The 27,503-nt window shown below is 42.1% G+C and overlaps 1 protein-coding gene across 6 annotated transcripts in view; it reads right to left on the minus strand.

Annotated features, from left to right (window-relative positions):
* ROS1 (ROS proto-oncogene 1, receptor tyrosine kinase) overlaps positions 1–27,503 on the minus strand; it is a 162,584-nt gene that overhangs the window by 90,487 nt on the left and 44,594 nt on the right. For 5 of the 6 annotated variants that reach the window (XM_029578715.1, XM_029578713.1, XM_029578712.1 and 2 more), the window contains exons 22-29: positions 24,593–24,888; positions 23,371–23,550; positions 17,395–17,609; positions 15,269–15,407; positions 13,776–14,005; positions 4,293–4,469; positions 2,661–2,823; positions 1,715–1,823 (exon numbers count right to left, since the gene is read on the minus strand). In XM_029578715.1, coding sequence (XP_029434575.1) covers positions 1,715–1,823; positions 2,661–2,823; positions 4,293–4,469; positions 13,776–14,005; positions 15,269–15,407; positions 17,395–17,609; positions 23,371–23,550; positions 24,593–24,888 — 1,509 coding nt within the window. The remainder of the gene's footprint in view (positions 1–1,714; positions 1,824–2,660; positions 2,824–4,292; positions 4,470–13,775; positions 14,006–15,268; positions 15,408–17,394; positions 17,610–23,370; positions 23,551–24,592; positions 24,889–27,503) is intronic. The other variant, XM_029578714.1, reaches the window with a different exon arrangement.

The raw sequence follows: 27,503 nt of genomic DNA on the forward strand, positions 1-27,503 counted from the left end.
CTTATACAGGTGGGTTCCACTTAATATCTGAGTAAAGGTATCCAGGTAACGTTTCCACTTGCCACCTCACTGAATATTGATCTCATAGCAGCAACACAGTAAAATGACTGGACCCACCCAGTCTGTTCAGTTATTCTTGTCTACACTATTCAAGCCTTGGGCCTCATCCTTCCCTGTCCTTACCACTCTCCTCTGCACAGAACATAAGAACATAAGAACATGCCATACTGGGTCAGACCAAGGGTCCATCAAGCCCAGCATCCTGTTTCCAACAGTGGCCAATCCAGGCCATAAGAACCTGGCAAGTACCCAAAAACTAAGTCTATTCCATGTAACCATTGCTAATGGCAGTGGCTATTCTCTAAGTGAACTTAATAGCAGGTAATGGACTTCTCCTCCAAGAACTTATCCAATCCTTTTTTAAACACAGCCGTCATCTGTGTAAGCTTGACAGGTCATGCTTTATCCTTTTTCTCTGTTAGCTGGAGAGCACAGATGAGCCATCCTACCACACATGCTGGACAACTCGGCATCTCTCTCCCCTCCCTCCCCAAAAACCCATCCAATGAATTCAAGATAAAAAAAGATCCTTTACTGAAAACAGCACTGTTTTTGCCATTTGACAAAAGGCCTATGTGACTGGCCATGGACACACACTGGAGCAGCATTAAGAAGAATCAGGAAATCCTTGAAACTGGGTTTGTTAAAGATCTCTTGCAGTGCTTGAAAATGGACAAGACTGACTACTGAGCCCCATCTAGTGGAGAAAGCCATGAATTCGATTACCAAATTGTAACACACAAACATGTCTTTCTTTTCTAGACCTGGTGTTTTCAATATTTGTGGCCCTATGCATGGCACAACATGGTCTCATTATTGCTGTGCCAAAACCCCAGATTACTACTACTACTACTACTACTACTACTACTGTTTTTCAAAGTACAATTATATCCCCAATGAATGCACCCATGATGAATCAGAAGTCAAATATAATCATGTAAGTGTAGGTGATCAGCAGAAGCAGGGGGATGATGATCAATCCCTGATATGCTTCCTTTATAGACACTCTTTTTACTCTTTATCTGAACTTACTCATCAAATTCACAGAAAAAGACCAAAATACGTGTCAAAAGTAGGGTGTAGGAATATGCTCCACCTAAGTACTATGCCGTCCCTTCCATAAACCCACTGCTATGCAAGGTGCCTCCCTAGCTCTGAACGCAGAAAGGGGTGGGCCATGTGTATCTTTTTGCAGGTTTCTTAAAAAAAATATTAAGAGTGGATTGGGAAAACTACTGCATGCACCTATAACAGGGTGTGATACAATTTCAAAGAAAGCATCTTCCTGCTTTTTAATGCCATTCAGCAGGTAAAGAAAGAAGTAGACACATTATCAAATATGCTGCATTCATTTTACAGCCTGTTCCAGATCTCCTTCTTGGACATTTTCTCACAGAATACCATACTGTCACAAAGGAGAAAAGCAAACAGGTAATGTGATAGAGTGACTGTAGCACTTCCTATTGAACCAACCTAGAAATTAAATCAGAAGTCCCTCGTGACTACAGTGTGCAGAGATATAAATGCTCTATTGCTTCTGTAGTGAAATGATGCAGTCAGCGCATCTATGTAAAAGGAGGTCAATCCTAAGACATGCAGAGAGCTAAGCATTAGTGCTTTCCAATAATTTGCATAATATCCTGCAAATGAGCACCTGGACTGCAAAGTGTAGAATGCTATGGCCAAACCATGGTCTTCTGCTGCAGACCAGCTGATGACATCTCCCTGAAGAAAGGGTTCACCAGGTTTTCCTGGAACTCCCGCTGGTAAAAACAAAAAAAGCAGGGAAGGGAAACATTAAACATGGGGTGTTCTTTGCATTATCTGCTTCCTTTCCCCAAAACAACATTGGCCCCATCTTCATGGTCCTTCATCTCCAGAGTTTGCAAGTACTCTACATCTCACACTCTGTGGCTCATGGCCACAATTTCCTATCTGTCCTTTTCCATGCTCTCTCTCTCTTCTCTTTATTGCCTTTTTAAACTGATTAACCACTAATGGTCATCATGTGAACAACTTAATGGCTCTCACAGTCACCACAGAAATCTGGATTTAATGAGGTTGAAACCTTCTTCTAGTGATTAAACTATAATTCCAGTGCTCAGGTTCTGCATAACAGTCAGAGTTCTTGGTTAACTATTTTTTGTGCAAATTTACTGCCTCATTATTCAAATGAGATGAACAGTATGCAAGGACCTTTCACCTGAAAACCTGCAGACCTGCCTGGTTTTTGAAGCTGCTCTCCCACCCCCTCATCTGTTACTTATGACATCACACTTGATCGTGTTTGATTGGTTTATGCTGTGTCTGTGTAATGGCATTTTTGTCACTATGGACCAATTAGAACATGTATTTTAGTGTATTGTGAGGCCCTGCTCTAAATATAACAGCTCCTAGGGCTCAGGGAATTTGCAGGGGACAACCTGAAGTATTTCAGGGATTATCACTAATGATGACAATTGATGCCAGTTGAGTTTTAGAGCTCACCATCTTTGCTGCTGAAATACCTTATTACATAGTAGTCTATGAACCCAGCTTTCTTTGAAAGGCAACCACAACACAGAAAAGTATATTCCAGCAGTGTCATAGTAGTACAATACCTGCCGTCTTAAATGCCAACTTTGAAGACCTGCTTGAAGCATTTGTCCTGTAAATTATGCTTGTTCTTAAAGTATAAGTTCTTGACGGCTGCAGCCCTTCAATAAGACAGCTAATGTTTTCCCAAGTGGAACAGTTGACCTCTTTCATCAGTCCACTTTGGTCCTGATTGAGAATTAAAAAAAAAATTGCTAACAACTATTGCAGAAAGGAGACACCTCACTTTGTACTTTTAACACTTCAAAGAAATGTCAGGTGTATGGAATAGACTTGGTCTACTCAATCAGTGGCATTGATTGAGTGATTGACTATTTCAGTAGCTCTCTTATGGTTGCCATCCCAGGCAGCAGAACAGCTCACTGAGTTATTGGAGGAACTCCAGCAGCTAAATAAATGTCAGAACAAGAAGTACAAAGGGCTAGTACAAGCACAATGTGCTGTGTGAATGTGTAAGTCGTCCTGTGAAGTTACCATGCAATGATGTTCTTTGAGAGTGGCACCCCAGATAAAAGTACACACGTAAGTATTTTCCAATGAAAACTATGCACGTACATCCTTTCCTCACCCTTAACTCCTTCTCCCCCTGCCCCCTGCCTATGCACATAAAAGTCTCAATGAGAAATTGGTAGAGCGGATAGATACATCCCGTAAGTCCCGATCATTTTTGCTTATTTGGGACGCCTATATTCAGTCTTTGCCCCATAGAGCGTGTAGCTCTATCTCAATGATCTTTCTATGCTCTCTGCACACTAACTTTCTTCATCTCCATTATTACATTCTCTATGACCTCCCCCATGGGGGAGGAGTTTGGGCATATCCTTTTTCTTGGAGGGCGGCTGTGCAGACTCCACCAGCTTGCTCTCTGTATTGGATGTAGAATTATGCTCTGCCCATACTTTGCTGTTCTAGTGGATTGGGGTGGAGGGGATAACTTGGGGGATTATTGCTTGTGTTTTTTAAATTTCTCTTTAGCATTTCTGTGTTTCATCAGTCTTACTTTTGATTGTACTATGTTGTGAAAATCAATAAAGATATTTAAACATAAAGTACATACAAAATAGTGTTTTGCCTATACCTTTATAGGCACACACCCTGAATTGATTTTCAAGTGGTGATTTATGCACAGAAATTGGAATTTCTGCATGGAAATCTTTTCAAACACTACCCCCAGAATGTTTGAATGGCTTTGGTCTGTACTGCTCCATATGATTATTTGGTATTTACATGGCCTGCTCGGCTGTTTTCTGATTTATTGTGAGTCTCCATGCCGATAAAAGTACAAGCGATCTGTGTGTTTTTGGTAAAGATCTCCATCCTCTTCTCCATTGTTGAGAACCATAAACATCTGTGGCCTGTCTAACCAAGTAGCTAATCTGATCAGGGATGGTGCCTACTGTATCATCCTTACAGCTGCAGTTAAAATTAAGAACCTCTAGTACTTATAGTTATTAGCTAGTAATTGCCTGGGGAAGCCAGTGGTGGTTGGTGTGGGTCACATCTCTGACTTGCCATCATTATTTTTTTGACTCTTGTTCACTGATCTATTCTATAATATGCATGCAGCACTGTGTAATAGACCTGCCATATCACAGCTTGTAAAATGAACTGTGCAGTAATTACAACAGAGCGCCTACCTGAGATAATTCAAACCAATATCTTTTCACACTGCCGTCTTCAGGAGGCGTCCACCAGATGCTGGCAGTCTCGTTGCTCACAGAGAGAATAACCGGAGGTGTTGGCCTTGAGAAAGTAGTTGCTGAAACCTTTGCACTTTCACTGAAGCTTCCGCCAACTGGTGGAAAACTGAGCACCTGAAAAATAAAACGAGGAAGCAACTTTCCAGTTGAGACACTTTATGCCCGCTGATGTGAATAGAAAGAAAACAGTGATGGAGGTAAGACAGGACGGCCATCTCTCGCTGGGCCGCAGTACCATTGACATGAGTGATCGTAGAGTGCTGGGAAGCCTGTGTCCTCTGCATTTTCTCATAGTCATGAAACGGGAAAAATTATTCAGCATATCCTGCCCTTTATTACTAGTTTCTTAACTTCTCGCAGCTTGTTTAAAATGTTTATATTAAAAAAAGGACATCCGGATATATAGCACCCTTTGTTGTTCACTCCTGGATTGGCCGTTTGGCTGCTGTGTTTGAATTCTGACCGTAAGATCAGATTATTATCTCGAGAAAGCAAGTCAAGAAATAGAGGGGTAGATTTAAAAACATGCACGCACTTCCCAGCGCACACACATGGACGCGCCAATTTTATAACGTGTGTGCACCGGCGCATGCATGTTATAAAATTGGGTGGCTGCGCGCACGTGCACGCCGGATCTTATAATCGCACGTGCACGTGCAGGCGGCGCTCCAGGGAGGCCGACGTTTGTATGCGTGGCGACACAATCGGGCCTCCCCCAGTTCCCTCCCAGTCCGCTTCAATTAAGGATCGGACTGGGAGGGAACTTTCCAACCCCCCCTACCTAACCTTCCTTCCCTTTCCCCTCTCCACCCCGACCCCTAACCCCTACCTAGCTACCCCTCATTTTTTTTACTTACTGCTCCTTGGGAGCAGAAGCAATTTACGTGCTCCGACTGGCTGCTGGCGCACACTTCCCCGGAACAGCGTACAATGCTGGTGTCCTGGCCCCGCCCCACCCAGATCCCGCCCCCACCCCGCCCCTTTGAAGAGGCCCAGCACGTACGCATACCGGGCTTTACATGCGTGGCCGGGCCTCTTTGAAGATTTGCACAGCATGTGCAAGGCGGGTAAGGCCCGGGCTTTATGCACAAAGGCCTTTGAAAATCCGGCCGATGTTGTTAATCCAATAATCCAGCATCACCTGAATCACATTCTTTCATTGTTTCTGTTAACCTTTATTTCTGTGCAGCTGGAATGGAACAGGCGGCCAGGAGCACACATTGCTACTGTTGTTATACATAAGGAGCTCTTTTATTCCGCAGGCTTGATATAACAGGTAGGGATGGGGAAGCCGACTCTCAATTCAGGCCTGATGTGTTTGTTCTGACTCCAATTTTTCTTTAGGTTGCCAAGTTTAAATTGGGTTTTTACAGCAGACTTCAACTAAACAGGATAAGATTCCCAATCCCTATCCATTGCTATTGAATTTTCACAGAAGTTACATGCGTAAAAGTAGCATATATCTAGCAATTTTCAAAAGCCCGCTTACGTGCGGAAATGCTTTTGAAAATTAGCTCAACATAGATACTGACATATAATTCTACTTTTGATTTCTCATGACGTAACAAAACAATTCCATCTAAGAAGTCAGAATTTCAAAACTATGAATCTTAATAATTTATCACTTCACCAGAGGAAGTATTGTTCTAATAACAAAGCCCTGGAAAATGTGACCACAGAGCTGTATGCACTGAAAAAAACTCAAAGACAGATGAAGAAATGAATACAAAGTGCTCTGCTGAACTTTCCTTTCCCTCCTGGGCCAGCAAAACAAATAAAGAATTATGCTGTGGCTCCCACTAGTGTTATTACACTGACCTCTAAAAATCTTGTAAATTAGGAATGTCACCATTTGCATAATGGCACTAATGATAATGCATGCCGATTAATACTGAGCATAATATATCTGTCTGTGGTGGCACCAACTGCAGGCAGCTTTAGCCATCATAGTGATGGGCACTCCAAGCTCATCAACACACCCATGGGAATCCCAGGAGTTGTCTCCCTTTTGACAATATTTTCATTCCCCATGCCCCACCACCAAGGAATAAACATCTGCTATCGGATTCTTATCCAATCACCTCTGCACATCCTCAGTACACTGTGACTTTCTTCTCTACAGCACCCTCTCAAGGTTTCTAGACATCCTTCCTTCTGCCTTGAAGTTACGTGTAAAGAAGCTCCTCTTCTACAATTAATTTTGGATCATTCTTATGCTTGTGCAATAAAAGTTTTTTTTTCATCCTAAACAAATTCCATGTATTCTTGGCAAAGTAAAACAAAAAATATTAGAAAACATGCGAGCAGATAAGAAACATAACATCGTGTAACTACAGCATGGGTTATTTTTCCCTCTATGCATCACCTTGCACTTGTCCACATTAAATTTCATCTGCCATTTGGATTCCCAATTTTCCAGTCTCACAAGGTCTTCCTGCAATTTATCACAATCCTCTTGTGATTTAACTACTCTGAATAATTTTGTATCATCTGCAAATTTGATTACCTCACTCGTCGTATTTCTTTCCAGGTCTTTTATAAATATATTGAAAAGCACGGGTCCTAGTACAGATCCTTGAGGCACTCCACTGTTTACCCTTTTCCACTGAGAAAATTATCCATTTAATCCTACTCTCTGTTTCCTGTCTTTTAGCCAGTTTGTAATCCAGGAAAGGACATCGCCACCTATCCCATGACTTTTTACTTTTCCTAGCTTCTCATGAGGAACTTTGTCAAATGCCTTCTGAAAATCCAAGTACACTACATCTACCGGTTCACCTTTATCCACATGTTTATTAACTCCTTCAAAAAAGTGAAGCAGATTTGTGAGGCAAGACTTGCCTTGGGTAAAGCCATGCTGATATTGTTCCATTAAACCATGTCTTTATCTATTTATTTATTTATTTATGGTTTTTTATATACCGGGAGTTCCTGTATACAATACATATCACTCCGGTTCACAATTTAACAGTATCTTTCTGTGATTTTGATCTTTAGAACACTTTCCACTATTTTTCCTGGCACCGAAGTCTGGCTAACTGGTCTGTCTATAGTTTCCTGAATTGCCCCTGGAGCCCTTTTTAAATATTGGAGTTACATTAGCCACCCTCCAGTCGTTAGGTACAATGGATGATTTTAATGATAGGTTACAAATTTTAACTAATAGATCTGAAATTTCATTTTTTAGTTCCTTCAGAATCCTGGGGTGTATACCATCCAGTCCAGGGGATTTACTACTCTTCAGTTTGTCAATCAGGCCTACCACATCTTCTAGGATCACCGTGATTTGGTTCAGTCCATCTGAACCAAATCACCCATGAAAATAACCCATGAAAATCTTCTCTGGAACGGGTATCTCCCCAACATCCTCTTCAGTAAACACCAAAGCAAAGAAATTGTTTAATCTTTCCTTGATGGCCTTATCGAGGGGTTAAGTGCCCCTTATCGAGGGGTTAAGTGCCCCTTTAACCCCTCGATCATCTAACTGTCCAACTGACTCCCTTGCAGGCTTTCTGCTTCGGATATGTTTTTAAATGTTTTTACTGTGAGCTTTTGCATCTACAGCCAACTTCTTTTCAAATTCTCTCATAGCCTGTCTTATCAATGTCTTAATTTTAACTTGCCAGCACTTATGCTTTATCCTATTTTCTTGGATCCTTCTTCCAATTTTTGAATGAAGATCTTTTGGCTAAAATAGCCTCTTTCACCTCACCTTTCAACCATGAGGGAAATTGTTTTGCCTTCCTTCCACCTTTCTTAATGTGTGGAATACATCTGGTTTGAATGGAGACATGCTGTGCCCCAGCACTTCATAGCGACCTTTCATAGCTCACCATTGACCTCTGCTCTCTAACAGAGAGATATAACAGTGAAAACACATTAAATTTAAGCTGAACTTTATCCTCTATGCAAATACACTACTGTCAGAGGCTCCCAATCAGAAATAATTAAGTGCTTGTTTGAGCAATCTGAGGTGGCAACTAGCTGGTCAATTTGGTCAATGCAGAACACAGGTGACCACATACAGAAAAACAGCAAAATATTAGTCCAGAAAAAAAGTCAATGCGCATGTGTTAGCAAAAGAGAATAGGGATGTGAATCGTGTCCTCGATCGTCTTAACGATCGATTTCGGCTGGGAGGGGGAGGGAATCGTATTGTTGCCGTTTGGGGGGGTAAAATATCGTGAAAAATCGTGAAAAATCGAAAAATCGAAAAATCGCAAAACCGGCACATTAAAACCCCCTAAAACCCACCCCCGACCCTTTAAATTAAATCCCCCACCCTCCCGACCCCCCCCCAAATGACTTAAATAACCTGCGGGTCCAGCGGCGGTCCGGAATGGCAGTGGTCCGGAACGGGCTCCTGCTCCTGAATCTTGTTGTCTTCAGCCGGCGCCATTTTCCAAAATGGCGCCGAAAAATGGCGGCGGCCATAGACGAACACGATTGGATGGCAGGAGGTCCTTCCGGACCCCCGCTGGACTTTTGGCAAGTCTCGTGGGGGTCAGGAGGCCCCCCACAAGCTGGCCAAAAGTTCCTGGAGGTCCAGCGGGGGTCAGGGAGCGATTTCCCGCCGCGAATCGTTTTCATACGGAAAATGGGGCCAGCCATACGCGTATGGCCAGCGCCATTTTCCGTATGGAAAATGGCGCCGGCAGGAGATCGACTGCAGGAGGTCGTTCAGCGAGGGTTCCGGCGCCTCGCTGAACAACCTCCTGCAGTCGATCTCCTGCCGGCGCCATTTTCCGTACGAAAACGATTCGCGGCGGGAAATCGCTCCCTGACCCCCGCTGGACCTCCAGGAACTTTTGGCCAGCTTGTGGGGGGCCTCCTGACCCCCACGAGACTTGCCAAAAGTCCAGCGGGGGTCCGGAAGGACCTCCTGCCGTCCAATCATGTTCGTCTATGGCCGCCGCCATTTTTCGGCGCCATTTTGGAAAATGGCGCCGGCTGAAGACAACAAGATTCAGGAGCAGGAGCCCGTTCCAGACCGCTGCCGTTCCGGACCGCCGCTGGACCCGCAGGTTATTTAAGTCATTGGGGGGGGGGGGTTCGGGAGGGTGGGGGATTTAATTTAAAGGGGCGGGGGGGGGTTTTAGGGGGTTTTAGTGTGCCGGCTCACGATTCTAACGATTTATAACGATAAATCGTTAGAATCTCTATTGTATTGTGTTCCATAACGGTTTAAGACGATATTAAAATTATCGGACGATAATTTTAATCGTCCTAAAACGATTCACATCCCTAAAAGAGAATATTAGTGTTTTAGCAGATAATGTAGTATAGGAAATATGATATTGGCATTAAGGAACAATGTAACTAAAAAAACAAAACAATCTAGCAAAATGTTGCAAAAATCATTGTTACAGCAAATTTAAGATCATAAGAACATAAGAAATTGTCATACTGGATCAGACTAAGGGTCCATCAAGCCCAGCATCCTGTTTCCAACAGTGGCCAATCCAGGTTACAAGTACCTGGCAAGTATTCATACACTAAGGAGATCCCATGCTACTGCTACCAGCAATAGCAGTGGCTATTTCTCAAGTCAACCCGATCAATAGCAGTCAGTGGACCTCTCCTCCAAGAACCTATCCAAACCTTTTTTAAACCCAGCTACACTAATTGCACTAACCACATTCTCTGGCAACAAATCTAAGAGCTTAATTGTGCATTGAGTGAAAAATAATTTTCTACAATTAGTTTTAAATGTGCCCCATGCTAACTTCATGGAGTGCCCCCTAGTCCTTCTATTATCTGAAAGAGTAAATAACCGATTCACATCTACTCATTCTAGACCTCTCATGATTTTCTAGACCTCTATCATATCCCCTCTCAATCGACTCTTCTGCAAGCTGAATAGCCCTAACCTCTTTAGCCTTTCCTCATAGGGGAGCTGTTCTATCCCCTTTATAATTTTGGTCACCCTTCTCTGTAACTATATCTTTTTTGAGATGCAGTGACCAGAATTGTACACAGTACTCAAGGTGAGGTCTCACTATGAAGCGATATAGAGGCATTATGACATCCTCCGTTTTATTCACCATTCCCTTCCTAATAATTCCTAACATTCTGTTTGCTTTTTTGCCTGCCACAGCACACTGAGCTGATGATTTCAAAGTATTATATCCACTATGACGCTTAGATCTCTTTCCTGGGTGGTAACTCCTAATATGGAACCTAACATCATTTATCTACAGTGTTGCGTCGAGATGTGGACCCTTGGCTGAGGTGAGGTTGGTGCTGCCTATAGGGGCACCCTATAGGCCCTCGATGTCAATAGGCAGATGTAGATGGTGGAGACCCAACTGGACCTTCACCTTTACTAGCCCTCATTTCCTTGGGTGCCGGGGCTGGCAGAAGCGGGTCTCCTGCAAGCTGGTCTGAAGGTGTGAGATGTAGGCAGGTCAGACGGGCCAGGAGTCAGGGCTGATGGCGAGACTGGAATCCAAGGACAGGCCAGAGGAGGCAGGCAGCAATCAGCAGAAACAGAGAACAGGCAGATGGGGCAGGCATCAGGCAAAAGCGGAATCCAAGGACAGGCCAGAGGTTGAGGCAGGCAGCGGTCAGCAGAAATGGAGAACAGGCAGATGGTCAGGGCAGGCAGCAGGCAAAATTGGAATCCAAGGACGAGCCGGGTCAGGTACCAAAAGAGCAAGCCAAAGGGATGGAGAAGCAGGGCAGGAACGGAGACACTTGGTCCAGGAACAAGAAGGCACGGAGGCTGGAAGACATGGAGCAACTTAGCAGCCCTAAAAGAGAGAGACCTGTTGCTGAGACAATGATAGGGCCAGCGGGGCCCTGTGCATCCGGGTCCGGCAGGAAGGTTTTCTGGCGCAGCTCCTTTAAGAAGGGGGAGGAGCCGCGCGTGCCTAGTGACCGATGCAGCTGGCCACACGGCAGCGGTGGGGTAGGCCCTTTGCTGCGCCGAAGGTGAAAGCCTTGGGACAGCAAAGCGGTGGTGGAGGCTTGGACCCGCCCGACAGGTAAGTGTGGTCAGCCGCGGGGCACTGGGGCCAGCCGCTGTAACATACAGCATGGGTTATTTTGCCCTATATGCATCACTTTGCATATCCACATTAAATTTCTTCTGCCATTTGGATGCCCAATCTTCCAGCCTCACAAGGCCCTCCTGTAATGTATCACAATCTGCTTGTGATTTAACTACTCTGAACAATTTTGTGTCATCTGCAAATTTGATTATCTCACTCGTCGTATTCCTTTCCAGATCATTTATAAATATATTGAAAAGCATCAGTCCAAGTACAGATCCCTGAGGCACTCCACTGTTTACCCTTTTCCACTGAGAAAATTGACCATTTAATCCTACTCTCTGTTTCCTGTCTTTTAACCAATTTGTAATTCACAACAGGACATCACCTCCTATCCCATCACTTTTTAGTTTTCTTAGAAGCCTCTCATGAGGAACTTTGTCAAATGCCTTCTGAAAATCCAAATACACTACTTCTACCTGTTCACCTTTATCCACATGTTTATTAACCCCTTCAAAATAATGGAGCAGATTTGTGAGGCAAGACTTGCCTTGGGTATTTGGCTTTCTGCTATATCTTTTACTGAACAGATCCTGTGATGGTTGTTATTCAGCTGAACTGCAGTCATTCAAGTGGAAAAGTTCCCGATCATGAGTTTTTCTATGGTGCAGATTAGAAGCGGTTTCTTAATATTCAGTTTTACATTTTTGGTGTTTGTACCAGCTGCAAAATACTAACACAACTATACAAACCTAGTTTTCTTTCCAATGGAAAACACTATCTAGTTAAGAATATTTGTTACAATATTATATAATATAATTTTTTGTTAGTACAACTAACTTGTTAAGAAACCTAGTTTATTCTCTTTGCATTCTTTTGCACTATTAATTTCAGTCTGTCAGTCTGTCTGTCTGTCTGTCCCAGAAATCTGGCCCCTGGTGCTGGACCAGTGAAATCTGTGTGGTTTAAATCTAAATGAGAATTGTTCACATCTCTCTGCTCATGAGATTAGATCAGGGAAGAGCAATAGATGTAGTGTACTTGGATTAACAGTTCCGCATAGGTGACATAAATAAATTGAGCAACCTTCATATGGACCCTAGAGTGACCCTGGGTCAGAAACTGGTGTCTCTTAGGTTTTGATCCTTAGACTGGTACTTTTCAACATTTTTATGAACGACAATGTAAAAGGATTGTCAGGAAAGGGTTTATCTTTTGCAGATACCAAAACTGCAATGGATGGACAGCCAGAAAAATATGTTAAACACATGGCGGGATCTAGCGAAGCTCGAGGAATGGAGTAGGATATGGTAGCTAAAATTTAATGCTAAAAATATGCAGAGTTATGCCTTTAGGGTGCAAAAATCCAAGAGAGAGGTACAGTTTTGGGGGTAAAATTCTTCTAAGCATGAAAGAAGAGTGGGATTTGGGAATGATTGTATCTGATGATTTTAAGGTGGCCAAACAGGTGGATAAAGCAATAGCGAAAGCCAGAAAGATGCTTGGCTGCATAGGAAAAGGAATGGTCAACAGGAAAATAAGTTGATATTGCCATTGTATTGATCCCTGAAGACAACTCATTTGGAATACTGTATACAGTTCTGGAGACTGCACCTTCAAAAGGATATAAACTGGTTGGAGTCCAGACAGCAGCTACTAAACTGGTCAGTGACCTTCATTCTAAAGCATATGGTGACAAAGATTATACATGTATACCCTAGAACAGTGGTTCTCAACCCTGTCCTGGGGACCCCCCCAGCCAGTCGGGTTTTCAGGATATCCACAATGAATATGCATGAGAGAAAATTTGCATGTTATGGAGGCAGTGTACGCAAATTTTCTCTCATTCATATTCATTGTGGATATCCTGAAAACCCAACTGGCTGGGGGGGTCCCCAGGACAGGGTTGAGAACCACTGCCCTAGAAGAAAGGAGCTATAGGGGAGATATGATAGACACATTTAAATAAGGTTTCCATGGAAAGGAGGATCTAGAATGAGAGGTCAATGGATTAGGGTGAAAAGGGATAGACTCAGGAGTAATCTTAGAAAATATTTCTTTACAGAGAGAGTAGCAGATGCATGGAACAGCCTCCCCATGGAGGTGGTGGAGATAAAAACTGTATCTGAATTCAAGAAAGCATGGAATAAATACAGGGAATCCGTAAGGGAGTGATGGGAATTGTAAACTAAATTAGTTGGGTGGATGAGCAGACTAGATAGACCATAAGGTCTTTTTCTGCAATTTTTTGTTTCTCTAATCTAACTTTGTAAAACTGTGGACTTAACAAAAGAAAATGCATAGAGAGATAAGAGCACAACTTGGCAAAATGGTAGATTATTTGTGATGTTTCTGTTTGAAAATGATGCCATAATCTGTTATCTTGTTATCCAGCAGTGGTTAATATTAGATGAACAGCAGGTCTTACCCTTAATGCGTATTCTTTCTCACTCTGAAGATCCCCCAGATTAAAGCTCCTGCGTTCTTTCTCAGATTGCACCCTTACTGGCACCCCTGGCCAATAGTAATTTCCGTTCATCTCCACCTGGTATCGAAGATCTTCCACAGGGCCATTGGGCTCCAGGGGGTCTGCCCAGGATACAATAATGCCGGAGTCGGATAATACATCCGCTGTAACCAGCAGAGGTGCCGATGGCACTAAAGAACAAAACACAAAACCCTTTGAGATGAGGCTGAAGGTCAGTGCTCAGAGTTCAGAGCTGAAAAAATTGACTCAGTTCCTCTATTCATTATTCGTAATTCAAGTTTTGGGCTTTCAACCTTTCTTCTCTCCCCTCATAATCAGACTTAGATTATACATTCCAAGGGGAAAAGCCTTTGTAACCATGTAATGCATCTTCTGCAGCCCTCTGTTCATTTGTGCTCTATGAATATTTATTATTCATAATATCATTATTTTGCTTTGTGTGATAATCTGTCATTGCTAACCTAAGATCTATTTATTCACCAGTAATTTTATGTATTGATTAATTAAAAGTAAACCAACAAAGTCGTTGGTAAGGATGATGTCCTTAGAAAGCTAATGAACATTTAAAGCTTTCGGGGTTAATAAGGTCCATTCTTCAGTAGGGATGTGCATTCGTTCATGCATCCATTCATTTCATTCATTTGGACACCTATCACATATCTAACAAATGAATGAATGTATGCACAACGAATGGTATGTACCTAAACGATGCACTTTAGATGGATGCACCTACCATTTATTTTGTGCATCCATTCGTCCATTCATTATATACGCGCTTACGCGCAAAACAAATAAAATTATGGACGTCCAAAAACTAACAAATGCACATCCCTATTCTTCAGGGCAATGTCAAATAGTAGTCCTCAAAGCTTGCATCTTTAAACATGCATTACCCATACAAAGGCATCCTTTCTAATCAACTGCTTTGCTGGATTTCTGTTAACTTTGTTCAGGTGAACATTTATTATATTGTACTCTATGGGGGTCATTTTCAAAAGGAGTTATGCGCATAAATGTAACTACTATTGTAGCAATTTTCAAACGCTATTTACTCACGTAAAGTGCATTTATGTGAGTAAATCCTATGGACATTTCAATGGCATATATTGTAGCAATTTTCAAAAACCCACTTACTCGAGTAAAGTGCATTTACTCGAGCAAAAACCAGTTTTGCTCGAGTAAATGCTTTTGAAAATCTGGCCCTATGGTTCCGAATATCTTCTCTTTGACTGTAAATACAATGAAGTATACCTTGTTCTGCACCAGAGGTGACAAAACTAATTCCTTTAAAAAATAAAAAAAAAAAAACCCCTACCTTTCAAGAACATCAGCAGAATCCAAAATTTTGATCATCATAAAACCAACAGTTCAAGCCTTTTCCCCAGCTAAAGAAAAAAAACCTGAGATAACATTGGAGCTACTAGGCATTTTACCTCCAAAATATGTCCAGTTCACTGTAGGAGATCCAAGTTTATTTGACCAATCTTTATAGAAACTGCTTACTGAAACCTGTACAAGATATCTTGTATAAGAACGAAGGCCTTTCAGCTCCACTTCATTCTCCTGGGTTTCCTGAGATATAAAAAGTATGAAGGGCAGGTCACTGTTTAACTGAAAAAAGGCTCCTTTTAAATAAATAACAACCTCTAGGTATGCTATTAAATATTGCAAAGAATAGCATGTGTATGGTATTCGGCAAGTCACTGTAGAGAAATGGGTCACTTTCACTGTGACCTTTGGAATTTTAAGTATTTAACAGATCATTTGTATGCATTTTATGGTTTATCAGTTCTTGCAGCAAAATGCAAATCCATAGGTCACAGGCGGGCACTTCTTAACAATAAAAGCATACTATGTAATATCTAACTTGGTTAATTCTAGAGAAAATCTTTAGCTGCTTAATATCCCATGTATGCATATGAAGAGATGGGTGAGAAAGATGAAGGGGTATGGTATAATACAAACTACTTTTCCCAACTGAAAATATTTTATCCATGTTTTTCACGGTACAATTGTTGACCATTTCCCCAAACTATTGTGAAACCCAACTGCTGGGATTCTGCTCCTATGATTTTTCTAAACCTCCCCCCCCCCCCCTCACTCTACCTATCCCTTCTAGCTCTATAATCAAGCCAATTCTTTCACCTCCATCCATAGCTTTAAAAATTAGTAGTAAAATAACTTCAGAAAGTAGACCAACTTTAAATATGACCACCAGTAAACATCTCAGTTTATAATCAGACTCCTAGAGTGTACAAAGGATTCCTCTAGAACAGAACATGCCTCTGCTAACAAAGACCTGTGATGTTAATGCTACTAGGAAGATACAATATGGCCTACATTTTCAGTAGAGTCCACCACATTTCAAAGATGCCCCTTCCATTTTTTAACACAAGATAAATGCCCAAGTAGACTTTAAATGATGGATTGTTATGCACATACAACAGCTCTATCATAACCTGGCACAAAATTACATACATAAACATCCTGCCCTTTACATGCAAAGGGTCTGATTTTCAAAAGCATTTACACACTTAAAAATGGGTTTTACAATAGAGTATTGACTTTTCATAAAATTTGGTCGTTTTACCAGGTATGATGCACAAAGTACAATGTTTAGTGGGATTCATTACTATTGACTTGTGGTAGTTTAATAGGTCTTATTAGGAGTACTGGGTTCTGTTGTTTATACATTCTATTGTGGATGAGAGTTCTCTTCTGCTGAGTTTCTCTAATAACTCGTATGACTGAGAAGTGGTACTGAGTCTTTCAGTTTTGGAATTTTATGTCTTTAAGCCCTTGAAATACAATATAATCTTGCTTTGCTGGGGGAAAGTATATTTGTATCTTTATGTTGGTATCTCTGCTTGCATTTTTCTGTGTTGAGAGAACTCGGGGGGGGGGGGGGGGGCGGGGTACAGGGGAAGGCGATGGATTTGTTGATTACTTTATGGAATGATATGTGCACCATTATGTCCATACACTGTATTGCAACCTTGTTCAAAATCAATAAAGTTCTAATTGCAAAAAAAAAAAAAAAGGGGGTTTTACAAGTATAAATGCACTTTACCTCTGTATGTGGACTTTTTAAAATTGCTACAGTCTATGCCATTTAATTGTCCAGAGGATGTAACGTGAGTAAATGGCTTTAGAAAATTGCTATGATAGTATGTTACATTTACACACGAAACTCCTTTGAAAATTCACCTATTGTTTAGAAAATGTATCTTAAATGCAAACACCACAAACTCCCTGCCCTCTCTCCCCAAAAACATTTCCTAATCCCCACAACACCCCTGTTTTTTGTGCATGCAAAGCTTATGCCTGTAAGAAGTTATGCACATCTATTTAGGGTGCAGAAAACCCATTTTATGCACATCAGGCCAGCTTCCATTGGTAACTTTGAATCATTTAGGCCACGACTAAGCTTTTGAAAATGTAGCCCCAGTATATTTAGTCAGTCTTGACTTTAAACCATAAGAGCTTGCTAACATTTTATGTTTCAGAAAAACTTTACCCAATATTAAATGCAAGACTCTTGTGTATTGCCAGCATTTACCTGTCTGAAGCACTGGAGTCCGGAGGAGCACGTGACATTGGATGCCCTATCCTGCAGTTCTCCATAGTGCACGGTGTAGGTTAGACTAGGTCTGCTTATTCTAGCGCATTCTCTTGGGAACTCCAGTGGGGGAATATGCAAGAGCAAGGTTGACTCTGTCTTACTCATCACTTCCACTTGCTGGGTGTATGGTCTTGGCATCAAACATTTAGGGGCTAAATGACAAAAGGAGATACATTTCCATTTCCGGGTTTAATATACATCATAGGAATAGCTTTTTAAAAATATTATTATTATCTTATCTATTTCCTATGGGTTCACCAAAATTTCTCTTAGAAATAATAGAAGGTAGGTTTTTTTTTGCTTTTTTTTTTTTTCTGGAAATTTCCTACTGTTCCTGTGTACTTCCAGCTCAAATGGGAACCAGACCTGGGATCTGGCATCATAAGCTTTCATCAGCAACTACCTGGGGCTTTTTTCCCCTATTTTATTTTTAAATATTTTAAATTAATTTTATCAACCACAGAAAGTCTCAGCAGCGGGGGAGTTCTTATCCACTGTCAAGAAAATATTCAAGAAAAGAAAACAATACATACTTACACAGATATAAACTCCTGGATCCCATCTATTATCCCCATCCCCCCACCCCCAAAACCAGGACACATCCTTTGGGAGTAAAGTACAGCTTCATAGGAAAGTATATAAGAATTAAAGAGCTTGCTATATTGGGTCAGACCAAGGGTCCATCAAGCCCAGCATCCTCTTTCCAATAGTGACCAATCCAGGCTACAAGTACCTGGCAATTACCTAAACACTAAGTAGATCCCACGCTACTGATGCCAGTAATAGCAGTGGCTACTCCCTAAGTCAACTTGATTAATAGCAGTTAATTGACTTCTCCAAGAACTTCTCCAAACCTTTATTAAACCCAGCTACACTAATTGCACTAACCACATCCTCTGGCAACAAATTCCAGAGTTTAATTGTGCGTTGAGTGAAAAAGAATTTTCGCTAGTCTTAGTCCTTCTATTATCTGAAAGAGAAAATAAATGATTCAACTGTACCCATTCTAGACTTCTCATGATTCTAAAGACCTCTATTATATCCCCCCTCAACCATCTCTTCTCCAAGCTGAACAGCCCTAACCTCTTTAGCCTTTTCTAATAGGGGAGCTGATCCATCCCCCTTATCATTTTGGTCACCCTTCTCTATACCTTCTCCAGTGCAATTAAATCTTTTTTGAGATGCAGTGACCAGAATTGTACACAATATTGAGGGTGGAGTCTCAACATGGAGCAAATTTATGACATTTTCCATTGTATTAATCATTTATGACATTTATGACATTTATGACATTTTCCATTGTATTAATCATTCCCTTCTTAATAACTCCTAACATTCTATTTGCTTTATTGACTGACGCAGCACACTGAGCCGACAACTTCAATGTATTATCCACTATGGTGCCTAGATATTTTTCCTGGGTGGTAGCTCCTAATAGGGATGTGCATTCATTTTGAATGAATGCGCAATCCGCAATGTATAGGACCCTATTCGTTGCATTCGTGGGGTTCCAAAACGAATGGCGAACCCCCACAAATGCAAAGTATCATTAACGAATAAACCCCCCACCCTCCTGACTCCCCCAAGACTTGCCAAAAGTCCCTGGTGGTCCAGCGGGGGTCCTGGAGCGATCTCTTGCACTCGGGCCGTCGACTGCCAGTATTCAAAATGGCGCCGATAGCCTTTGCCCTTACTATGTCATAGGGGCTACTGGTGCCATTGTTCGGCCCCTGTCACATGGTAGGAACACAAGATGGCGCTGGCCAGCCATTGATCCTACCATGTGACAGGGGCTGACCAATGGCACCAGAAGCCCCTGTGACATAGTAAGGGCAAAGGCTATCGGTGCCATTTTGAATACCAGCAACCGACGGCCCGAGTGCAGGAGAATGCTCCAGGACTCCTGCTGGACCCCCAGGGACTTTTGGCAAGTCTTGGGGGGGGGGGTCAGGAGGGTGGGGGTTGTAGTTAATTAAGTTTAAAGGGTTGGGATGGGGCTTTTTTTAGCTTTACTGGGAAACGAATCCCTGCTGCACATTCCTAGCTCCTAATTTGGAACTACAGCATGGGTTATGTTTCCCTTGCACTTGTCCACATTAAATTTCATCTGCCATTTGGATGCCCAGTCTTCCAGTTTTGCAAGATCCTCCTGTAATTTATCATAATCTGCTTGTGATTTAACTACTCCGAATACTTTTGTATCATCTGCAAATTTGATTACCTCACTCATCGTATTCCTTTCCAGATCATTTATAAATATATTGAAAAGTACCGGTCCAGGTACAGATCCCTGAGGCACTCGACTGTTTACCTTTTCCCACTAAGAAAATTGACCATTTAATCCTACTCTCTGTTTCCTGTCTTTTAACCAGTTTGTAATCCATGAAAGGACATCACCTCCTATCCCATGACTTTTTAGTTTTCTTAGAAGCCTCTCATGAGGGAATTTGTCAAATGCCTTCTGAAAATCCAAATACACTACATCTACCGGTTCACCTTTATCCACATGTTTATTAACCTCTTCAAAAAAATGAAGCAGATTTGTGAGGCAAGACTTTCCTGACTGTGTTCCATTAAACAATGTCTTTCTATATGCTCTTTGATCTTTAGAATAGTTTCCACTATTTTTCCTGGTACTGAAGTCAGGCTCACTGGTCTATTGTTTCCTGGATCACCCCTGCAGCCTTTTTTAAATATTGGGGTTACATTGGCCACCCTCCAGGTACAATGAATGATTTTATTGATAGGTTAAAAATTTTAACTAATAGATCAGAAATTTCATTTTTTAGTTCCTTCAGAACCCTTGGATGCATACCATCTGGTTCAGGCGATTTGCTACTCTTTAGTTTGTCAATCTGGCCTACTATATCTTCCAGGTTCACAGTGATTTGGTTCAGTTCATCTAACTCATCACCCTTGAAAATCATTTCCGGAACCAGTTTCCCCCAAATATCCTCATTAGTAAACACAGAAGCAAAGAATTCATTTAGTCTTTCTACAATGGCCTTACCTTCCCTAAGAGCCCCTTTAACCCCTCGGATATATAATGGTCCAACCGACTCCCTCACAGGTTTCTTGCTTTGGATATATTGAAAAAAGTTTTTATAATATGTTTTTGCCTCTATGTCAACTTTATTTCAAATTCTCTCTTAGCCTGCCTTATCAAATTTTTACTCTTAACTTGACAATGCTTCTGTTTTTTCCTATTTTCTTCAGATGGATCCTTCTTCAAATTTTTGAAGGACTTTTTTTTGGCTAAAAAGCCTCACCTTTTAACCATGACGGTAATCATTTACCCTACCTTCCACCTTTCTTAATGTGTGGAATACATATGGACTGCACTTCTAAGATTGTATTTTTAAACAGTCCATGCCTGTTGTACACTTAGGGGCGGATTTTCAGAGCCCTGCTCGCGTAAATCCGCCCAAAACCAGGCGGATTTACGCGAGCAGGGCCCTGCGCGCCGGGAAGCCTATTTTACATAGGCCTCCCGGCGCGCGCAGAGCCCCGGGACTCGCGTAAGTCCCGGGGTTCTCGGAGGGGGGCGTGTCGGGGGCATGTCGGGGGGCGGGCCCGGTCGTCGCGGCGTTTCGGGGGCGTGTCGGCAGCGTTTTGGGGGCGGGTACGGGGGCGTGGCTACGGCCCGGGGGCGTGGCCGCACCCTCCGTACCCGCCCCCAGGTCGCGGCCCGGCGCGCAGGAGGCCCGCTGGCGCGCGGGGATTTACGCCTCCCTCCGGGAGGCGTAAATCCCCCGACAAAGGTAAGGGGGGGGTTTAGACAGGGCCGGGCGGGTGGGTTAGGTAGGGGAAGGGAGGGGAAGGTGAGGGGAGGGCAAAGGAAAGTTCCCTCCGAGGCCGCTCCGATTTCGGAGCGGCCTCGGAGGGAACGGGGTAGGCTGCGCGGCTCGGCGCGCGCCGGCTATACAAAATTCATAGCCTTGCGCGCGCCGATCCAGGATTTTAGTGGATACGCGCGGCTCCGCGCGTATCTACTAAAATCCAGCATACTTTTGTTTGCGCCTGGAGCGCAAACAAAAGTAGGCTATTCGCGCGCCTTTTAAAATCCGCCCCTTAATATTTGTAGCTGCACCTTTCAGTTTTTTCTATTTTCCTCATTTTATCAAAGTTTCCCTTTTGAAAGTTTAATGTTAGAGCTGTAGATTTACATATTGTCCCCCTTCCAGCTATTAGTTCAAATTGATCATGTTATGATCACTTTTACCAAGTGGCCCCACCACCGTTACCTCTCTTACCAAATCCTGCGTTCCACTAAGAATTAAATCTAAAATAGCTCCCTCTCTCAATGGTTCCTGAACCAATTGCACCATGAAGCAGTCATTTATTCCAGCCAGGAACTTTATGTCTCTAGCAAGTCCTGATGTTACATTTACCCAGTCAATATTGGGGTGATTGAAATCTCCCATTATTATTGCACTGCCAAATTGGTTTGCTTCCCTGATTTCTCTTAGCATTTCATCATCTGTCTGACCATTTTGTCCAGGTGGATGGTAGTATACTCCTATCACTATGCTCTTACCCAACACACATGGGATTTCTTCCCATATAGATTCTACTGAGCATTTAGTCTCTTGTATGATCTTTATCCTGTTAGACTTTATACCCTCCTGGACATAACGTGCCACCCCCAACAAGTTGATCCTCCCTATCATTGTGATATTATTTGTACCTTGATATAGCACTGTCCCATTGGTTATCCTCCTTCCACCAGGTCTCTGAGATGCCAATTATGTCTATCTCATCATTTACTGCTATACATTAACCCTCTCATCTTACTTCTTAGACTTCTGGCACTGGCATACAGACATTTCAAAGTGCATTTTTTGTTTGTATTAACAACTGCTTTTCAGCTGATAGGGATAATGTGGAAATCTTTAGCTCAGGTGATTTTTTACATATAAGCTTTTATTGGAACCTCTCTGTTGGGATGCCGTAACTCTCCGAACCATGCACCTCTGAGTGACTGCCTGCTTTCCCCCTTGTTCTAGTTTAAAAACTGTTCTATCTCCTTTTTAAAAGTTAGCACCAGCAGCCTGGTTCCACCCTGGTTAAGATGGATCCTGACCTTTTGGAAAAGTCTCCCCCTTCCCCAAAAGGTTCCCCAGTTCCTTACAAAACTGAATTCCTCTTCCTTGCACTTTCGTCTCATCCACACATTGAGACTCCAGAGATCTGCCTGCCTCTGGTGACCTGCGCGTGAAACAGGGAGCATTTCAGAGAATGCTACCCTGGAGGTTCTGGATTTCAGTTTTCTAACTAAGAGTCTAAATTTGGCTTCTAAAACCTCTCTTCCATATTTTCCTATGTCATTGGTGCCCACAGGTACCACAACAGCCAGATCCTCCCCAGCACTGTCTCCTCCCCTCCAATGTATGTTTAGTTGACTCACTGCAGTGATGATCCAGGGGCAGGGGCTCTTTCTGGATTGAAGCCATTGGGTGTAACCCTGAAACAATGACCATGATTTCCTCTGATCGGGAGACTGTAAATGCTTCATCCGCAGTATCTCCAACCCTGGCAGACCTGATCCAGGGATTAAGCTGAGGACCTTACTCATGACAATACACAGCACTAACTACCCGAGCCACGGGGCTGACCTACTAGAAGGCAGTTTTGAATGCTGGCAATAAAATCATTTTTTAAAAATATAAATGGCCACAGAAGTTTCTTGATTTATATTGTTTTGAAGTGCTGTAACAACTGAGCTCTGATATTCCTAATCAATAATTAACATTTTACCTTGACACATCATTCACCATGTGTCTTTGTTGGAGGAGGGGAGTGCCTGAACAATCTTTCTGAGGATCATGCACCTATTTGCTAGCACTGATGCATACATTAATAACCAGGAGTGCCTGGCTATGAACTGTTCCTTTCGAGAAGGAGCACAGATACCTGGGTAAGGCTGTGAGTCTCCACTGTACACCGTTGCACTGCTGATGTCCCCAGACAGCTGAATCTGTGTTACAATTCGTCCTGATAGTTTATCAGCTCTAAATAACACTGTCCGGGTCTTTGTTTGGTTTATCCAATACAATGCCCGTGAGTCCACGCTCAAAGAAGTGATTTTATAACCTGGGAAAAAAACTGTCACAGTTTCAGTCTATAGAGGGTTTACATGCTTCTTTTAGAAAATAATAATCTTGTGTTGAGGCTGGCCATTCTGTGCATTTCCTAAAAAAATGGTAAAACCCAGCTCAATATTTTCTAATCAGGACTTATTAATCAAGCAGTTCTTATGTTATCATGTTATAGCTTCTGTCCGTGTCTGACAGAGATGTTTCTTGTGTGTCTGACTCATAGAACTTTTCTCCGGAAGAAAATCCCTACTCATTCAGGTTTGGTGCCTGATGAATATTTTGTCTTTGAAGAGTAAAATGGGTGTTATGAAATTACTGTTTCTTTGAAGAGTTGTGAGGAAGGACAGACTAGCCAGGCTGTAGGGTCTTTGTTTACCCTCATGTTTCTATGGTGTTAACTGCAGTATAATGCTATTACTCCATGGCCCTGAATAGGACCAGAAGGGGAGATGCAGCTCTCAGCCCAGGGATTCAGAGAGTCATGGTGTCATCACATAAAGCAAAGAGAAGAAAAACATGACTTGAACTAATACGTCAAGAAAGGGAATCCATGGGCATGTAACAAGAATAACTGTGTGGCATCATTACAGCTTGCAGTGCATGGGCCCATCAAGAGCAGAAATGCAGACCGCATACTCTTGCCTACAGTCTGTACTATAATTTTAGAGTGATCTAGAAAAGCACATCATGCATACTGGATATGTGTCAGCACACAAAAAGATGGTTGAATCAGAACAATATCATCATCAAGGCTTCAACCAAAGGTCATTGCATACTGGAAATAAAATGTACTGATAGCTAATGTTACATTCCTTTTTCCTTTGGATAAGGTATCCACATGATGAAGAAGAAGCCACTAAACAAATAAAATTGGTATATCAGAGAGAGGTCAGAGAGTGAACAGGCCTGGAGGCTTTCCTCTCTCACTTCAGAAACCTTGACACACAATAAAATTTAAGGAAATTAAATTTCATTATATTGCGAAGGGAAGGCAGAAACAATAATTGATGGATTGGAAATGAACGTTCAACACTTACCTCCATGTCCTGTGAAATTCCCAAGTCTCCAGCACTGACAGCCATTAAGATCAGAAGCCCAGAGTTCTTGATCCTGAGTAATTAGGTACAATGTCCCATGTCTCAAATCCGTGGCATCCACTGTTAGGGGTCCCTCCAGCCTGAGATAAGCTGAAGAGCAGTTGCAGTCTCTTGTCTGCAGAATCAGGACATGATGGTGAGGTTGAACCTCGACCAGGATTTTAATTCTTTTCTCTATCAGGTCATAGGACACCAGAGTCGGGGAGACCGAAGACTGCTGAGTCCAGAACAGAAAGCTGCAAGAAGAAGAAGGTTTGCAAAATAATTAACTGGCAGAAAGATAAAGCCTCCTGAAAGAAAGTGAATAATATTTCTCTTGAAAAATTCTGAAAATAAAGGTTAACAAATTGGAGTAACTTAATAAATCCTTGCATCAGAATGCAAGTGCAATAAACAAACATTTCTGGACTAGCTTTCAGGAGCTAATACTTTTCTTCCTCAGGTCAGAGTATTATCTCCCGAAAACTCATCAAGAAATGTGTTGAGTTAGTGCAATAAAAAGGTCTCACATTTTTTCTATTTGTTCACCTTTATGTCTGTGCATTCAAGTGAAAGAACACAGCAGTCACACTGGCTTGGGCAAATTATTCAGTAACAAGAGAATCCTTTCTAATTAGATGTTGGGTTTTATTTTAAAAAGAAATGTAATCTAGTAGAGGTCACCTGTAATTTTGGGCTGCCAGGTGTGCAGTGTACATGTGTGCATACGTGTGTGTGTGTGTGTTTGTTTACATTTGTGAATGTGTATCAGCACGATAAATGTAACAAGCTTCACCTTGTACCCCAGCACTTACAGAGGAGGATTAGAGCTCCATCTTGTCCTACGCTATTAATATATGTTGTCATTTCCTTTTCTATGGAACTGATGAGTAAAACTCATGTCTTTACAGTGTATTTAGGATTGTTTAACGGCAATGGAGCACAGCTAAGCTCTTCATAGGACAGCATTTCTGCTTAAGCACATGAGTGGAGATGTTAAAGGGATGCAACAAACTAATAAAGTCCATTTAAGCTGATAGATATAAAGGGCAGGATCTGTTAAAAGAACACACATTTCTGTTCTGTAAAATGCAATAAATGCTGTAAAATTGCAATAAATCACAAGATTGTAATTTTCAGAAAGGCAGATAGCACGTTAAACTCAAGGAATCTGTTACGCTGGTTCTGGTGATGCCTTGATGAACACAATCGTGCATATCTCTACCGTGCAACAGAACCAGATTTGTTAAACTAACAGACCTGGTCTATGGACCATAGGACAGCAGAACACTTTTTTACTCATAATATGGCAGTGTAATGCCTTAAGGAAGAGATCTCCAAGAGATATCTTCACAAATAATATTACTATAAATGTTATATTTGTACAAAATTATACAATTTATAAATTGCATGCAGTTATGTGATCTCTTAATAGCCTGCATCATGTGGGGAAGTAAACTAAGTTGTTTCTCCAAATTTACCTTTAAAGCTTTCTCTGCACGTTGGGAGTGTGGGTCATTTCCATTTTCACTTGCAGATTGAGAGAGAGAGAGAGCCTGGAATTTTTTTTTTTTTTTACCTCCGCCTACCCTCCCTGTCCTGACATTGAACTTTCGGTAACAGATATGAACTGCTGAAATGCAAGAGCTTTTTCAGGAACATAATTTCCTCCCAGATGGGGAAAGACACAGCAACCGGTCACATAGCGGCATCAGAGAGAGCAAGCAAAGTGGAATTAAGAAGACGAGGAAGCAGTGAGATGACTGAGTGGATGCTGATGCCCTTTTTATTATTTCATGTCACTGTTTCCTGGTAGAAAGAGTCATTCCTTTAGGTCATTCCAAGCGATACGCAACGCAAAAGCTGTAATGTCAAGGACTTCTATCAATCAAATTGCTTTGTTGTGATTTAATTTAACCATGGAGATATAGTATTTGTAATTCTGTCTGAGGAAAAATGATGTTACCAGTGTTAAATCAAACCTGCTACCAATTATACTACATCACAACTGGCACATGACACATTTCCTCTGCATTTCGTGCCAGTCGTCTTACCCTCAGGGTTTAAATCACAAGGTAGTTAGGGAACTGTTGCACTGATTATGAATACCAGGCACAAATGTTATTAGGGGAGGCTGGGATGAGGAAGGAAAATGTGCCTTTTTCTGCTCTCTACAAAACAATACAAGATCATTTATACTGCATGCAGAAGAGCTGGGCCGTAAACTTAGAAAATGAAAGCAAAATCAAAATGGTTCACTGGTTACTTGGCCTTAAGCTACCATTTGCAAGTTTCAAAGTTTATGATCATTCAATGTTAAATCTTTGGGCCGTGAGAAGAGTCTTCTGCAGGAACATTTGCTTTGCTGCTCTCAGCCCACTTCCCGATGGAGAGCCGGCATGAAGCAGCACTTAGGGATTGTGGACCATATGGGCCATCAGTGGCATAAACGTTTAGGATGCAGGCAACCAGAAAGCCATATGAAGTTCTGAGAATCCATGGGCGGCGTCCTGCCCTGCACAGGCTGATTCAGTCCTGGCTCTTTTAAACATGGTCTCACTGCACTTTAGGACTTTTCCTATTACAGGACAGGGCTACAAGGCCCAAAATGCTATTCTCTTTGATTCCAAGAACTTGTAAAAGTCTAGGAAATAAAAACCTCTTTGGCTAAATAGGGAATCCTTGGATGAAGACTATGAAGAGTGCAATAGGTACCAGTAAGGTGATATTTTAGGAGAAAAAGGTCACATTGTTGCTCCAGCACCAATTTACATAGAACCATAGTAACAATAAATAACAGCAGAAAAATAGCAAATTGGCCCATCCAGTCTGCCCAGTTGCGACTCTTCCACTTGGGCTAGATAAGCACCCA

Source organism: Rhinatrema bivittatum, chromosome 15 (assembly GCF_901001135.1).
Source record: "Rhinatrema bivittatum chromosome 15, aRhiBiv1.1, whole genome shotgun sequence".
Classification (NCBI taxonomy): domain Eukaryota; kingdom Metazoa; phylum Chordata; class Amphibia; order Gymnophiona; family Rhinatrematidae; genus Rhinatrema; species Rhinatrema bivittatum.